We start from the raw sequence: 12683 nt of genomic DNA, 5'->3' as shown, positions 1-12683 counted from the left end.
AGGAATGCCTCTGTGGGGTCTCTGTGTCCCTGAGCAGAGCAGCCAGATCCTGCCAGGCTGACAGGGCTTCCCATGCTCCAAGGGCACCTCGCTGCTTTTCCGCCTTCACCTCTGTCAGGGTTCCCTTTGCTTCTCCCATTCCTAATCTGACCTTTGATACCTGGTCCTGCCTGCAATTGCAGTTAAGTCACAGCTCAATCCAAGTGCTGCTTATCCCAAAGGCAGAAGAAAAAGGTTATTGAACCTGCAAATGTGACATACAGCCATTTCACCTACACACCCCATGTGTTCTGCAAGGCCTTTTCAACCCTCTCTGAGGCTCGGTAGCTCTGCTGAACAGTTTATCCTGAACTCTAGCATTTTTTCCAACCTCTGACCAACCCTCCAGTGACAGCTGAGGAGCTGCTCCTGCATTCCCTCCTGTCCAGCTCCTTTTCTCTGCACCTCACCCTCACATTAATGTACTCTAAAATAATGTACTCTAAATATACCAGGTTAAGATTCCCCAGATCAGATCAACATCAAATATGCAGAAATGGCTGAAACTGGGAAGGCTTCTGCTCAAGGCCAACCTGAGGCAAAGCTGGGGGAGATGGAGTAATTTAGCTCTTGTTTTTTTAATTTGCATATGAGCATTGCTGCGAACAATCATATTGCTCAGCTTGGCTATTCAAAATTAGTAGTATAGGCAGGATTTGCTCCATAATATTAATGCTTTTCTGCTTCTGTGACCAAACCCACCAAGAATAACACCATGCTCAAAAAGCCTCTTGGGAAGACCCTTGTTCAGAACCCCCAAATAAATTATGGTCTGGTACTTGCTAAGTACTTGAACTCACTGGACAGAAGCAACAGGATCTGCAGATGTTACTGAAATGCTTTTGCACACAGAGGAGAAAATCTCTCTGTAACAGACACCAACACCCCTAACAGTCCCATCCTTGTCACCATTGCTCTATGAGGAGAGAAATAGAATCCTTTCCTTCCCATCAAAGAGCAGCTCCCAGCCAGCCTCTCCACCTCAGTCTGAGTTCTGCAGGGCTGTGCAGGTGCAGCTTGCTGAATAGAGATGTCTTTAGGGCCAGTGCTCTCATGGGCTCACTGTCACCATGCAGGGCAAACCCACCTTGCACTAAAGAAACCCACCCCATGAAAGGGAAACCTCACAAGACCCATTTCAGGGGACCTGTTCCACCAACCCCCCTGGCTTGGAGCATCCCTACAGCTTCAATTCCACATTAATGGTATTTCACTGATGAGAGCTCAGTGAAGACGAAGAAAGGACATCCCTAAACCCTCCAGCCTTTGAATCATGTCCCAGGAATGAAACGCCCCAACACAAGCACCTCCACTGCTCCTCCCACACTGCCCCAGCCGTCTCTTAACCTTGACTACAGTGGCCCTCAGTGAGACAAAGAAAACACCCTTTGCTTTGGCCTGTTGGATGATGCAAACCCACTTGCTGACCTTTCTGGATGAACATTTTTCTAGTGTGAATGGGCCAGCTATGATCTCACTACCTTGTCAATGAGGAGGAAGAGGGGAAAGCCTTTTCAATGTTCCATCAAAAGAGAGCTTTTATGCAGTCTGACATCAGGGGAAAACACAAGCTGGCTTTCCAATGCAGAGCAGCTGAGAAGGCTCTCCAAAACCGCTCCCACCTTTCCAGGGACCCTCGCTCTGAGCCAGCTACTTAATGGCATGAGCAGACATTCAGCTCTAAACTTAGGATTGGCAAAAGGCTCAGAAAACCATCAATTACATCAAAGCTACAAGGGGATCTGACTCTGGAGGGCATAAATATGGATTCTGTTCTAAGAGTTCTGGTGTTACAGTGGGGTCAGCCTACAACCTTTACAATGAACATCCTGTTCCTGCTTGACCTCTTGTCCTTTTTTTCCCCTGCTACTTAATGACTGTTTGGAGCAGTCTTGGAGCTTGGAAAAAAAAAATGTCCTCCAAAGCTGGCTGATGTATATTGATATTGCTGGTGGCAATATATTTACACAGCCACGAAAAGCAGCTGCTCAGCTGAGCCTACTTTTAGCTTGTGCCCTACTAAAATGAATGCAAATCTAAAAGCACTACAAGGGGCTGAGAGACTAAAATTCCTTCAACGTGGTGGTGTGCTGGGGAAGCAGCCCCAGCAGTGCCATCCTGCAAAGCTGCTGCTGGGAGTTTGCAGCTCTTAGGGAAAACTGGCTGTCCCAGCAGCAGGGGGACAGCCAAGACCCTCTGTCTCATCTGTCATCTCCCCTATCCCTCAGGGGTAGGAGAGAAGCACAGTCTCACAGTATTGTTCAGTATCACACACAGGTACCAACAGCAAGTTCATCACACATCTCAGCTCTTTGCTGAGCACATCCAGCTGCTCTGTACGTTTGCTGCTACACAAAATCAAGGGGACGTTGCATCAAACCCAAAGGCAACAGCACTAAATATCACAGCCCTGAGGCACTTTGCTGTTTAGCTCCTATTCAGAAAGGTTTACAATTGTAGTCCTTCAATCTCCCCACTTTGTTCTCGCTCCCAAGTAATTATTGATCCCAATTTTTACATAATTTTTAATTGTTTCGGCAAAGCGTATCCCACAAAGGCAAGGCAGCAAGCAAGTGTAAAATATGATTATTTTTGGGAACACTGAGGGAATCTCAGATGTTTCTCCAGCTTATTTGGATACAAAAACATTGTTCTCAGATGTTCAGAAACAGAAAAGAAAAAGAAATTCTGCCCAGACACGTTTGCATGTATGAAAAACAGAGTATGAAAAACAATGAAACGGCTTAGGTGCCTTATTTTTGTTTTGGGATGTAAAGCACTAAGTGAACAGCACTTTTCTCAAGAAATCCATTGCAAGTGCAGCAATCAGTGTGTTGTGCTGAGCAATTTTACATTCAAGAATGTGGTGGGATTTATTTTAATTCTGCTCTTAAGAAGTTCAGGGCAACAAGAACTCAGAGTCTTCACAATATGAATGCTAAGTGTAAGTCTAATCTCCTACACACAGATGTAGATCAACAGTACTTGTTTAAATACTGATAAAAATTAGAACAGAGTGAAGCCAAATGAACATAAATATTTCACGTAATATTTACTGGAAAGTTGCAATAGGGATTTTGTCTAATGAGTAAATACAGCGTGAAGCTGTTGAGTCTTCTATCCCTGGGGTAAGATAATTTGAAACACATTTTTTCAGATCAAAAGTGTTATGTTGTCAAATATAAAAGCCCAATTTAGGCTGCATAATATTTAATTAAGAAAACAGCATTCCATACTGTGATTTATTTATTTTTTTAAGTCCATTGCCCCTTGAGTCATTTTATCTTCTTAACTTTAAGATCTGTACTGTGCGAGATCATGGGAAAGGCATGATCAACTTTATTTTCATTGCCAAAAAAGAAAAAGAAAAAAAAAAGAGAAAGAGAAAACCTAAAGGGAATCCTGTGAAAACCAAATCCAAACCCAAGATTTTCCAATGACCGCGGAGAGGGGCATTCTATGCGAGGATGGACAGCAGAGATTTGGGTCACACAGGCACAGGGGTAAGGGGAGTTTCCAGGCTGCAGAGGAAACTGCAGCCCCTGCTCACCTTGACACTCCTGTGGTGTATCCGGGAGGGCTGGCACTTGACGCTGCTGGTGTTGCAGCAGCCGGTGCAGCGCTTCACCTCCACGCAGGGCGGCCATATCAGGAAGTTGGCCGAGGTGGGGTCGATCTGGCTCCGAGGTATCTCGTAGATCACCGTCCGTGTCTTGCACACCGCCGGGATGGCCTCCTCTGTGGGCACAGGAGAGTCACAGCCCCAGGTGAGCCCCCACGGGGATCAAGCCACTGCTCCCAGTCCCCACTGGTCACTGGCGAGCCAGTGCTGAGAGCTGTGTGCTCACAGCTGAGCTGTGCTCTTACCCTGGGGAGAAGCTTGACTCGCTCCCAAAGCCCAGCCCTACAATGAGGGTTTCCAGTGGCCTGGCTCCTGCCACAGCCTGGAGCACATGCCATGAGATAAGGCAATCCTGGCTCTGGAAGTGACAAGCAAGCCAGGAGCTCCTCCACATTCAATGACCCCCTAGTACAGCCTCAGAGTCACTGTGCAACAGCAGCTGTTGCTTTCCAGCACCTCTTCACATAAATACCATCACACAAACATGCAACACCTGGTAAACACTGCCTCAGAAGATAAATTGAGGATTATCTGTATCATATCCAATTTGCACAGCTGGGAAACAACCTGCACCAGCTTGAAACTTTCATGACTTGGTTTTCCACTTCCAGAACTTTAACATCCCCACATCAGGGAGTCTTGTTTATTCACCATTCCAAAGGGCAACTGCTATTTTTCCTGCAGTCATCAAAGCTTTGTAGATGGTGGGTTTTATTTAATTTGTTATTTCTTGAATGATGCAAAACCACCAGAGCAGCATGATGGAAAAACCTGCAGTTAAACCAATATCCTGGTGGGCTCAGGTAAGGTGAGCTTGTTTAGGATTATAGAGAGTAGCTCTGTACTACTGTGTGATGTTGCCATGACCCAAACCATGTATCATCATCAACCTAGGAACTGTTAAAGAAGTCAAGATGATATTTCAAAACAGTCCAGAAAAAAATAGCAATTTCAGGGACAAGTTGTTTGCTGATAAGTTCTCCAAAGACAGCTGGGATTTTTTTTTTTTGCCTTACAGTGGAAGCTTGTGATAGGTTTGGGTTAGATGTGTCAGGGAACTGGAACACTGCCTGCACTTCTTCACTTAGTTCTTAAGCACAAGAAACTCAGGCCTAGCCTGTGCCTGCAACATGGAAATCTAGGCTTAGCTTTGAAAGATGCGTCTCAATAGACTAAATAGCGTGAAAACCCTTACACTCAGCCCCCAGTGCCATGAACTCAAGAAAATTAACAGATGCAACCCTGCAAGATCGCTGGCAACTCCCACAAGTTATTGAGCACACCCAGTTCCCAGTGCCTGTGGTGGAGAGGCACCCAGCACCTTGCAGGGTGAGGTGCCAACGTCGCCGGCTGCTCCAGCACCACTGCTCTCCCCAGGCAGCCAAAGCGCTGCCAACTCACACTGCAAATCCCTGCTGACAGCAAGCTGGGCTAGCTCTGCCTGCCACCACAGCTCCAAGGACAAACACACCGAATTACCCACTAGGGACAGCACCAGGGATGTTTTCCACAGGCCAGTGGAGTGGTGGAGCACTCACAGCTAATCAGATGAACAAGCACTGCACATAAATCCTATTTGCACGTCCCTTTTTTAATTTTTATTTGGGATTTTTTGCATCCTCATCATTAATAAGGATAAAATCCCCTGTAAACATGCCTGGGCACTACACAGTGACGGAAATCAATGCCCCAGCGTTTCCATCAATGGCTTTTAATTTTTGGGATAAACTGTATTTTTCTTGTGAATAAAGAGTCAAGCTGTTTCCTTTTGTGGAGCTTCTGTACTGAAAACTCTACCAACTGTTGATGTTTTTTAAAGCACACTGCTGTAGTTGTTCCCCACACTATGAATTATACATTGAATATCACAGCATTTTCTAACCGAGGTCTAGCTTTCCAACATGCTGCAACAAGAAAGTGAATGTAAAGAATTTGTGCATGTCTGTCTCCTATGGACATCCTCCAGAAGACAGCTTCTCAGGCAATGGCTCGTTTTGTGCAAAAAGAAAGGCAGAAGCTAGAAATGGCCCTTTTTTTCCTTTGTGCATGTCACATTTTTCCAGTGAAATGTCCTGCTTGGCTGACCAAAGGCACCCCCTCTGCTTTCACTCCCAAAGTACAAATAGCTTGTTTCTTACCAACGCTTCTTTTTCTGCGAATGGGCACAGGACGGTTGTCTTGCACATGTTTTGCAGAATGAACACTGTAAGATCTCAAGTTTGCTTCTGAAACATCATCATATCCTAGAACAGGAAACAAAATGTTAAATCTCAGGTATGTTATGTGCACCAATGTCACTACAGTGCTGTTCCACAGGTACAAATCTGTGCTGTTCATAGGCACAAGACCAAATCCTGCTACAATCAGTCTAATGTAACTCCTGTTAATGCAATTGCAAGGGCATAAGGCAGGGAAGAAAGACACAGACACTGAATATCATGTATAAGCATGCACAATTTAATTCCAATATCCATTTTATTGAAAGCCCCCAGAAACAGTGCACACACTGTGGCACAGAACCATATCTAAAGTAAAACAGTTGCATTTTTATGTGGAAGGCATAATACGGCTTTTCTTACTGGAAAGGTGTAGAAATAGGAACAATATTCCTGCATGTGTAATGTTTCTTGCAAACATTTTGAAGTTCTGGTATGAGGCAAAAGTAGAAAATATGGTATTTGACCCAACAGCAACAATGCTGCCTCTGTAAATTTTCTGTGACTTGAGTTTCAGGGCAGTACTAGGGCAGAATCAAAAGCAAAAAGTAACTAGCATGGGTTTCCTTTTAGCCTCTCTGTTGCAGAACAAATCCCCTGTGAAGTATCCTAACCTTTGGAGGGGCATCTGAAGCTACTGCAAACTCTGGGACTGCATCCAGGCTTGTCTTGTTCCCTAAATAAGCCTACCACATGGGTTAAAGGGCCATGAGAAAAAGCAAAGATGGAAAACTTGGCATTTCATTTATCATAAAAAACAACAAAATAACTGCTCCAAATATTTGGGTTTGTTAAGTGAAGCAGTTCAGGTCGTGTCCCATGCCGTGGGGTCTGAAAACCACAAGCACAGTCTGCAAACAGGGGATGAGGAAGAAGGAACCAAACAGAGAACTGCACACACCCCAGGACACCCAAACTAAGGGGTTTAGCACTCTGCTGCTTGGAGTGTCCTCTGGAACATCACTGCAGAATTTCAGTGTTTCACTGCTGGCTCCTAAGAAAACTATGACATGCTCTAAAAACATGCAAAAGTGTATTACATAGTACTCAATTACCCTCTCTGCAAGCTACCAACACCCTACACTCCCATCTTTTGCACTGTCACACTCCCTGCTTCCAGTTTGTTCTGTACACACAGCTGTCTGTCTCTGGAACGTGTTTTAATCTCAGCTTTATTAGTAACACACATCATAAGGCTCTGCTCCACAAAACAACCAACTCCTTTTCTCCTCCCTCCAAGAAATTGTGCCCTAAGGAACATGCAGCTTGTGAAATCACCTGTACAGCCAGGTGAGGCAGGAAGACAGAAAAATCTTCAGCACCTTAGAAAGAGTTCTGCATCCCAGGGTTTATCTTCTTGGAAAATACTACTGTAAGTAGCTAAGAGAAAACAGAATCGGAGGTCCAAGAGGTAGTGCCTGGATCACCCACTGGTCCTGCCTATTCTCCTTTATCAGCTGAACAGATCCTTGTATGAAATTAGTCATTACTCTCAATTTATCCAAAGAAATTGGCTCCTAGTTCCTATCTATGATATTTGTTTCCCCTAGATTTCGATGGGAAATTTTGGAACCTGACTAATTAGCTGGTATTGGGCCTTATTTGCAGTTCCAGTCCAGTAATGTAACACAGCAATGACTAAAGGGTATTATTTCTGCTTTTATTGCACCCCATACTCCAGAAAACTCATCAGTGGTATAAATAAAATGGCTTGCCAGAGATCCCACAGGAAGTTTGCAACTGAGCTGGGGAGTGGAGCCAGGTCTCCCACATCCCATTCCAATGGCACCAGGCCATCCACCTGATCCCAAATGGTGTTATGCAAAATGAGGATCCGTTCTGATGTGCCTCCAGCCCTCTTCTGTTTCCTAGCACTCAGCCACCCAACACCTTAATACTGACCTCCTTTCTGGCAGCTTCAAGCTGTCACAACCTCTCCCTCAATTTGAGGCAATGAAGTGATACTTGAAAGCAGCATGAATTCTGCTCAGCCTGAGATCCAAGCTAGGCTGGGAGCAAGAAGCATGTCTGTGCACAAGCAAACAGTGTTTAAAAGGAGATTAAACACAAAAGTAATGCCTCTAATCCCAACTGCTTGGTGGGCACAGGCATCAGGCTGGAAAGGGAAGCTGGCAGGGATGCCAGCACTACAGCAGGGCTGGGCCATGGCTCCTAATCCCACTCTCAGCAATGCTGGCACAGCTCCCTCCTAGCATGAAGGATTCCTTGCTGCCTCCTTGAAAGAAGCTGGTAAGAACCAAAGGACTGGTATGATCAGCTAACCAGTGTGTTAAGTCCTGTGCTTACACATAATTGCTCGACTCAGCTGCAATCAGCCTTTTTCCATCACCATGTTTATAAAGCAAAATGACACCTTGAGGAGATGTGTTGCTTATAAGATGATTTCTAAGGTGAAGAAGGCCTCTGGCTTATATAGTACCTCACTGTCTCACTACATATCTTAAGCATGTATAGCAGTTCCTAAGTTCAGGTCTCTCTGTGAGGGCTGCAAAAAGAGATCTACACAGCCAGCTCAGCAGAACAAGCTCCAGTCAAACCTCAATGTGTTATCTAACACAAATTGTATTATTTCCACCAACACACCATCCAAGTTTGGTTTAATAAACAGAATCATGGGGCATGGCTGGAGCCAGAAGACACTACAATGCTGAAGGCACTTAAGTGATCCCCCTGATTTCCACAGGCATTTGGAAGGAATTCCATTTCCCAGTGAAGTCAATGGGAAAATCAATGCACTTCAAGCAATGTTTAAGTCAACAGGAGTGTTACCCAAGCAGGAGTGAAAAATCACCAAGTCAGCTTTGAAACTCACACTTGGCTCTGAATGTGTGGCCAGAAGACTTCCTTTTGTTTCATTAAAACCATGATGCTACAAAGAATACTCTCTAGTTTGACTTTAAGGAAGGGTGATACTTAATATGTATCAGTTTTTCCCCCAATGTACTGAATTAGTTGCAGGGTGAGGATAAGCTCTTAGCAAAGGAAATGTGGGTTTATGGGTGCTTAGCGCCTCACAAAATGAGGCTTACAGCAGAAAGCCTAGAAATGGGTGGTTCTTAGTTTAGAACTCAAACACCGCTCATCACCAAGTGAAGATGGAGGATGCTGCACAGAGCCAGATTAGTGCAGCTTTCTTTTAATGTTTTAATAATAAAAAAATGTTTTCATGGCAGCTGATCAAGAAATTTCTTGGTAATCTTTTATGTACTGACAACATATCAATGATGGGCATAAAAACTCTTGCAATTAGCCTTGGTCCAATCCATTAGTATAACTGAAATTGTTCTTTTTTGTCAGATTGGCAATTTTCCACTGGGTCATGGAATATAAATCACAGAGTTTCTGTGACATTCTGCCAATACATGATAACTCTTTTTACTCAAGAAGCATGTAGAAAGCATCCTAAGTTTACTGCTATTTTCTATTTATTAATTTATACTTTTGAATTTCCATCTTCTGACCAAACTATTTTATGTGAGGTACAACCCCCAACACATCCAGTCTTAATGCAAATCCTTCTCAATTTCACTTTGCACATCCAGAAAGTACAGATCCAAGACTTCTAGTACCAACAGCAGCAGTTTAGGAAATTCTTATAATCTCTTTTTTTTCGGGAATTCAATGTAAGGTACAATAAGCTGAAATGATCTGTCTCACAATCGTTCCTAGAGCCAGAAAGCCCATGGCAACATCAGTTTGGTTGTTTTGATCTTCTTTTTGGCTGATGCAAAATTTGCCCTTCTGACATCCAACTGCAGAGATAGATGTCATAAAGTTTTCAACTTTGATCTCTTAAAGGAAATATAAGTAGCAGCTCACAAAATCCTGTTTTGTTTAGGTTGATTTGGTTTTTTTTCCTTTACCTAGATGTGCTCAACCAACTGTAAAGGAGGAGGAATATTCCCTCATCTGTCTCAGGAAGAACACAGGCCACACACGGAAGATGCCTCTCATGATGTGTAAGAGGTGCCAAGAGAAGCCAAAACACTGCACTGTAACATCCTTCACTGAGCACCACACCAAAACCCACAAAGTCAAGAGCTCATTTTCCAAAAGACTGAGCTCTGCAGCAGCCCAACACTTTTTCCATGGAAGTATACAGTTAATTTAGAACGTTTCTCCACTTAACAAAAGCTGCTCTGCTAGTTCTTAATCACAGGCCGTTAAATTCACATGGCCTAAGGTGACCCTGGTGGATGCCCTTAACCCGCGCAAAGAGGCACACTCAGCCCTGCCTCTCCCCATGCAGGCAGATGACTTGGGGAAAAATCTGTTCCCAGCGGGAGGCAAACATAATAGGTGATGAAATGAACTCTACCTCCCACAGGACAGATGGGAGAGGTGAAGCACGAGGAGAAAAACCACGCTGCCGAGCCAGAGAGAGCTCCACAAGCAGAGCAGAGGAAATGCCCCCGTTCTGGGGATTTAGTCTGCTCGTAGTAAAACTGTACTCTGCACACTAGAGCTGCCTACTTCCTGGGACTGTGCATGCTTTCTCCTTTAAACAGGGTCAGACTCTGCTCTCCTTCATGCCAATGCAATTCTGTCACTGCCTCTGGATCCCAATTGCAGCAAATTAATACAAGACCCTGTTTCCTTATAGGAATAGAGAATTTTCATGCTGCCTTTACCCTCTGAGTTGGACACGCAGAACTGGGCTCTGACAAACTGGCCTGGATTTTCTTTTTTGAATACAATGATAAGCTCCATGTTGGGTAGTGTTTTTCTTTAAGTAATATGCCAGATGGTCTGGGGGTGTGGTTTCTAATTTTATGAAGGGGGTTATCAGTCATCTCTGCGCTACAATATAGAGACCAAATCTGTCAGAATAGAAGAAAAACCTGCCCACTCTGACTTCCAAAACTTACTTTTCCAATTAAAAATATATGTTTTGCATTGCAGGAGAGAAAATGACTGTTCTTCCTTCTTTTTCCACAGATTCTGCCTTGTTACTCAGGAATATCAGACATTTTCTTCATGCATGCCTGATCCTGCAATCTCTTAGCCTACAAGATCATTCTTAATTCTCAAGTCCACCCACCGAGTTTAAACAGGGCTACTCACATGCAGAAGGACTGGCAATACCATGCATAAAACGAGGGAGAGAATAGTCACTGGAGTGATTTTGTTCTGAGCCTCAGCTGAAACTGAGTACATGCTATAAAAGTGAAATATACCTACTGTACAAGCCCTCACTGAACTGGCTGTTCCCTAAAGGTAATTGCAGCCCTAAGGAAATAAATTTCAGAAATATCATCTTACCAGGGACAACGAGAAAACATTTGATTTGCTAATTCAAGCTAATACTAAATATAGTAAACAGGCCTGATTCTGTTTACTGAGGAAAGCACAGCAATTTCAATACTCAATTAGTCACTCTGATAAGCCTTTAGTAAGAATTACTCATGACAGTAAAGTCTGCAGGACTGTGCCCAGGAAAAGCAACTGTGGGTAGTAAAGCAGGGTTACTCCATGAGAACCCAACCATGAGTAGCTCAGAGCACAGCTTAGCACACAGGCAAAAGCAGCACTCACATAAGCAAGAACCGAGTAAAAGGCTGAATATTTTGGTTTTATTTTTTAATATTGTTTGAGTTCATGTCTTAAGGAATTACTGTTTCACAGTGAGATAGTAAAATATTTATGTCTCTTGTTTCTCTAATGGTTTCTAAACTGACAAATTGCAAGAAAACAGCAAAATGAAACGGGTAAACTTGTGGCTGACCTTCTCCATTTTTGGTCTTGCATCCTCCAGTTCATATTTGCCATGAGATAAATAATTATTTTCTGAAATAAATTTCTTCGCTACATCTACCCATTTATTCAGCTCCTGCCATTGCCCCACTTGTCTGCCTGATTCACTTGCAATGGAGCCACGTGAACTTTTGCTCTCCTTCTAAGTGGTATTTAAAAATGAAGCATGTGCTTGTTACGCTGAGGTATTTGAAAAAATAATGTATTCTGGTAGCTACAGAAACCTGACTCAAAGGCAGGAGCAGTATGCACTATTTTAAAATGCTAGCACTCAGATCCAACCCTTCTGCAACAGCAGCCAACTCCACCAAGTTCACTGGGAAAAAGATTTTAGCAGTAGTGCACTTGTCTGGTCCAAAACAGCCTTCAGTGAGGAAATATGAACTGCACTCCCCTTCCCAGTTGTGAAAGTTTCTTTAATTGTGGTGATAAACAACAGTGATGAAGCACTGCTCTCCAAAAATACTAAACCAATGCCAATCTGGTAATTACTAATTAGCCTCTATGGTAAAGCGTTGTGCAAGACAGAAATACTCCCATTTTCAGTGTAATGAGAAAACGTTTGCTCTCTAATCACATGAAAATTGAAAGCTATAGCACTGCACAAAAAGCAGAGAGTTAAACTCTAGAAGGATCCTGCAACTCTGAATGAAGGTGATTGAACCTGGCACAGACTTTACAAAAATACACAGCATATGGTTTAAAGGGAGATGGCCCAGTACCAACGCAAGCAAGAACTCATTCATTTTTCTCCATGTTTGTGCTTCAGTAAGATGCAGGCTTCCCCTGGGCACATCAAAGGTGCCGGGTTTATTCTCGCTCTCTACTGAGAGAAGAAATCACCAGGAACAAAGTGCATCGAGTGAAACCAAATGATAAGGAACCCAGCAATACCATGCTTCTAGATCTGATTTACTGCTGCAACGATCTGTTAAACTGCACGTTCTCACTACACCCATTTGCATGCCTAATGATGCAGAAAATAACCCTGCACTATTTTCTTTTTTTAAAAAAGTGTATTTTTGAGGGTA

At 43.5% G+C, this 12683-nt stretch overlaps 1 protein-coding gene across 1 annotated transcript in view; it reads right to left on the bottom strand.

Annotated features, from left to right (window-relative positions):
* Positions 1-10608, bottom strand: part of PDGFA (platelet derived growth factor subunit A) — a 30369-nt gene extending 19761 nt beyond the window's left edge. The window contains exons 1-3 of the mRNA XM_031056567.1: positions 10530-10608; positions 5800-5904; positions 3590-3777 (exon numbers count right to left, since the gene is read on the bottom strand). Coding sequence (XP_030912427.1) covers positions 3590-3777; positions 5800-5904; positions 10530-10608 — 372 coding nt within the window. The remainder of the gene's footprint in view (positions 1-3589; positions 3778-5799; positions 5905-10529) is intronic.
* Between the last annotated feature and the right edge of the window lie 2075 nt (positions 10609-12683).

Source organism: Geospiza fortis, unplaced genomic scaffold, assembly GCF_000277835.1.
Source record: "Geospiza fortis unplaced genomic scaffold, GeoFor_1.0 scaffold237, whole genome shotgun sequence".
NCBI lineage: Eukaryota > Metazoa > Chordata > Aves > Passeriformes > Thraupidae > Geospiza > Geospiza fortis.
Note: the sequence above shows the minus strand (reverse complement) of the source record. Positions and strands in the feature narration are given on the sequence as shown.